The 4,089-nt window shown below is 30.6% G+C and overlaps 1 protein-coding gene across 1 annotated transcript in view; it reads left to right on the top strand.

Moving 5' to 3' along the window:
- The window catches only part of LOC107484573 (NADPH-dependent aldo-keto reductase, chloroplastic), a 23,554-nt gene extending 20,296 nt beyond the window's left edge, over window positions 1-3,258 (top strand). The window contains exons 3-7 of the mRNA XM_016105125.3: window positions 503-579; window positions 709-796; window positions 920-1,201; window positions 1,975-2,217; window positions 2,981-3,258. Coding sequence (XP_015960611.1) covers window positions 503-579; window positions 709-796; window positions 920-1,201; window positions 1,975-2,217; window positions 2,981-3,070 — 780 coding nt within the window. The 3' untranslated portion in view covers window positions 3,071-3,258. The remainder of the gene's footprint in view (window positions 1-502; window positions 580-708; window positions 797-919; window positions 1,202-1,974; window positions 2,218-2,980) is intronic.
- Window positions 3,259-4,089: the final 831 nt, after the last annotated feature.

Below are 4,089 nucleotides of genomic sequence, written 5' to 3'. Positions count from 1 at the left end.
TTTGTTTATTTATTATGTGATAAATATATTTTTTAAGAAAAAATATCTTTAAAAAAAATATGTAAATTATAATTTTTTAAAATAGATATTTTTTATTTTTCTAGTACTTTTATTTTTATTATTAAAAATTTGACAAATACACAAAAAAATATCATTTTTTTTATCGATTTAATGATGATCAAATAAACACTAACAAACCGAATACAAAATAACTTATTAAGACCTTAGTTAAATTATTCAAACTTGTCTTAAAAATAGTGGCAAAACTTGCATTATCCACCCCAGTATATTCCCTGTATATTTCCAAGTTCCCTTGTGCTACTTCATGCATTCTTTTCATCATTATAATTTTAACTAACTAAATTAGGTCATTTAATGACAAATGTTTACACTTTTTTGTTTCACCATACCATACCATACCTATATATTATCTTAGTTATAATGCCTGAATTTTTGAGATATTGTCTTGTCCCTCTCCTATATATCTTTAACTATGTGGCAGATTGGTTCAACATTGAAGAAGCTATTTGAGGAGGGAATAGTGAAGCGCGAAGATTTGTGGATTACTTCGAAACTCTGGTTCTATTAGTATATATAATAAATTAATTATTTAATTCCCACCTTAAAATTAAGGTGATGCCAAAACATATCATCATTGATGATCATATATATAATTAGTTCTTTTACTCTCTATATATGGATGTGTAGGTGTTCAGATCATGCACCAGAAGATGTTCCAGAAGCATTTCACAGCACCCTGCGAGATTTGCAGCTTGATTACATAGATTTATACCTTGTACGTAATACTACAGAGTCTATGCCTCCATCGGTTTAAAACTCAATGTTTGCTAATATTTTTGAGGTGAAAGAAAAAGTTGAAACATTTACACTAACAGTTTATAATTCTGAGTTTCTTAAGATTCATTGGCCTATTAGAGTGAAAAAGGGAAACTTAGGATTTCCAATGAAGGCTGAAGAAGAAGTGGCATTAGACATACCTGCCACCTGGAAAGCAATGGAAGCACTGTATGAGTCTGGCAAGGCTAAAGCGATTGGTGTAAGCAATTTCTCATGTAAGAAACTTGGTGAATTGTTGCAAGTTGCTCGTGTTCCTCCAGCTGTGAACCAAGTAGAGTGTCATCCTTTATGGCAGCAACACAAGCTGAAGGCCTTCTGCAAATCCAAAGGGGTTCACTTTTCTGTAAGTTTCATACCCCAGAGATTATCTTAATAATTTTGTCCAAGGGTGATGGTAGTTTGATGAGCAAAAATCAGTTATTGCTATTATTAGAATGTGATATCTGTTAAGTCAGTTAATAACGATTGTGCAGCTATGCTAGTTTAGATGCTAGTGTATGTGGCACACTGTGTGTCTCATTAGGGTTGTGTTTGTTTTTAGGAACGGGACACTGAGACAGAGACACGGAGATATAAAATTGTATTTGACATATGAGACATGGAAAGCGACATTGTCTCTAGAAACACTGAATTAGTATATTTTGTGTCCATCCTGATAGGAATGACACAAATACACTAACAATGGACACAACTTATTTTTTATTTTTTCTTTCATTATTCTTATTAATTTTTTATAATTATATTTTTTATTATTATATTTTTCTTCTCAAATTTTTTTAATGAAAAAAATGTGAATAAATTGAATTTTCATAATTTGTTCTATTTTATCACCAAACAGAATACAAGAACACAAAATTTTGTATCACTATCCTTTGTGTCTTGTTCTCAATATTTTGTCTTGTCTTTTGTCAGAAACAAATACAACCCAAATTTTACTTGTAATGAGTTCATCAGTTCACAATTGTAGCTAAGCTTTCATTACTTGCAATACACGTTTTTACACTTCAATCTTCTCTGTTTTCGATTCTTCTCTTCCTTTGTTGCTGAGTTATGCTTCTTTGGTGTCCAAGATCTCTTGTTATTTAAACTCATCAACTTATATATGTATATGTTTAGGGATATTCACCTTTGGGATCCCCTGGTTGGCTTGATACTGACGTTCTGAAGCATCCAATTCTAAAAGAAGTTGCTGAAAAATTAGAAAAGACTCCTGCACAGGTGGCTCTACGATGGGGACTACAAATGGGTCATAGTGTACTTCCAAAGAGTTCAAATGAAGCCAGGATTAAGGAAAATTTTCATGTTTTTGACTGGTCTATCCCAAATGAATTACTTGCTAAATTTTCTAAGATTCAACAGGTATGTTATTCAATACTAAAATAAATATAAAACTTTATTAGTACATCAATCATGTTATGTGCATACAAAAAAATCAACTATCAAATTTGCTACTAATATAAAATACATATTAAAATACGAAATACACATTTAAATTGAATTAAACAACATATATATTTATATAAATATATACTATAACTGATTTGGTAACTGATTTTTAGTGTGCAAATGACATTTTCGTTAGATCCATTGGATAGACTTACAATATTTGTTACTTTGTTCATGTACACACTAATTAAAAATTTAATAAAAACTAAGAACTGATTATAAAATTTTTCTTTTGGCTAAAGATATACCATATTTAATAACTGTTATATGTATGGGATACATGTTTCTCTGTTAATTGCATTCAACATTAATAATAATGAAAAGTACTTAATAAATGTTATATCAAAATGTGAAAATGACATATATATACTGAACCATTACGAGTAGTACAAAAAAGTATCTACAAATTAAAGCGGCAATACTTATAATGTGGAGGTTTTCTACCTTAATGATAAGTACTCTATATTAAATTATTAATATTTAAGAGTTTGGTTTTAGATCATCACCCATCATGCAAATTACATCTTGTTTTCTATCCTCTAATAATTATCGGTTTGATGAGATCTTGCAATAATTCATTTTGAATAAAAAGGCTAGAAGCCTAGGAAATCTTGGTGCTTGATCTTATGGATTTTCATGGAGATGTAATTTTGTGACATTTTTTCCCTTTCCACAGGTAAGATTACTTCGTGCCAGCATCTTATTCCAAGAAACTGATGGAGTCTCCGAATATGAAAGAGAAGCGATGTGGGATGAAGACGTTTGAGAAGTTAAATAAGAATAAACTTTTGTCTTGGCCGTTCCTTAATTTTCTTGTTCTTTATTTTTCTGTTTTTCGAAAATTATGCTTATGTTTAGCTATGTTTGTGTCTTGTGATCATTAGTGTCTTAGTGTCTATGCCTTAAAGTTATGAATGTCCTATGAATCCATCATCTTTCTTGAATAAAAAATGTTCTTAATTGAAAAAAAAAAAGATTTGCATGAATTTTGAATTTTATAACAGTTTAATTATTTTGATGTGGTGGCAATACTTTTGTTTTCTGAATGTATGCTTAAACAGTGCATATGTATCTTGAATTTGTGGTTCATGAATGTTGGCTCTTGAAAGAATGATGAAAAAGGAGACGTGTTACTGAGGATCTGAAAAATCATAAAAATGATTCTTGAAGCAAGAAAAAGCAGTGAATACAAAAAAAAAAGAGAAAAAAAAGAGAAAAACGAAAAAAAAGGGAGAAAAGAAAACGAAAAAAAGAAAGAAAAATAAAGAAATAAAGTTGTGATCCAAGGCAAAAAGAGTGTGCTTAAGAACCCTGGACACCTCTAATTGGGGACTCTAGCAAAGCTGAGTCACAATCTGAAAAGGTTCATCCAATTATGTGTCTGTGGCATGTATGTATCCGGTGGTAATACTGGAAGACAGAGTGCTTTGGTTCACGGCCAAGACTCAATAAGTAGCCGTGTTCAAGAATCATCATACTTAACTAGGAGAATCAATGACACTATCTGGATTCTGAGTTCCTAAAGAAGCCAATCATTCTGAATTTCAAAGGATAGAGTGAGATGCCAAAACTGTTCAGAGGCAAAAAGCTAAAAGCCTCGCTCATCTAATTAATACTGATCTTCATAGATGTTTTTGGAATTCATTGTATATTCTCTTCTTTTTATCTTATTTGATTCTCAGTTGCTTGAGGACAAGCAACAATTTAAGTTTGGTGTTGTGATGAGCGGATAATTTGTACGCTTTTTGGCATTATTTTTAATATGTTTTTAGTATGATCTAGTTA

Source organism: Arachis duranensis, chromosome 4, assembly GCF_000817695.3.
Source record: "Arachis duranensis cultivar V14167 chromosome 4, aradu.V14167.gnm2.J7QH, whole genome shotgun sequence".
Lineage (NCBI taxonomy): Eukaryota > Viridiplantae > Streptophyta > Magnoliopsida > Fabales > Fabaceae > Arachis > Arachis duranensis.
The sequence above is the reverse complement of the archived record's forward strand: the minus strand, read 5'-3'. Positions and strand labels throughout refer to the sequence as shown.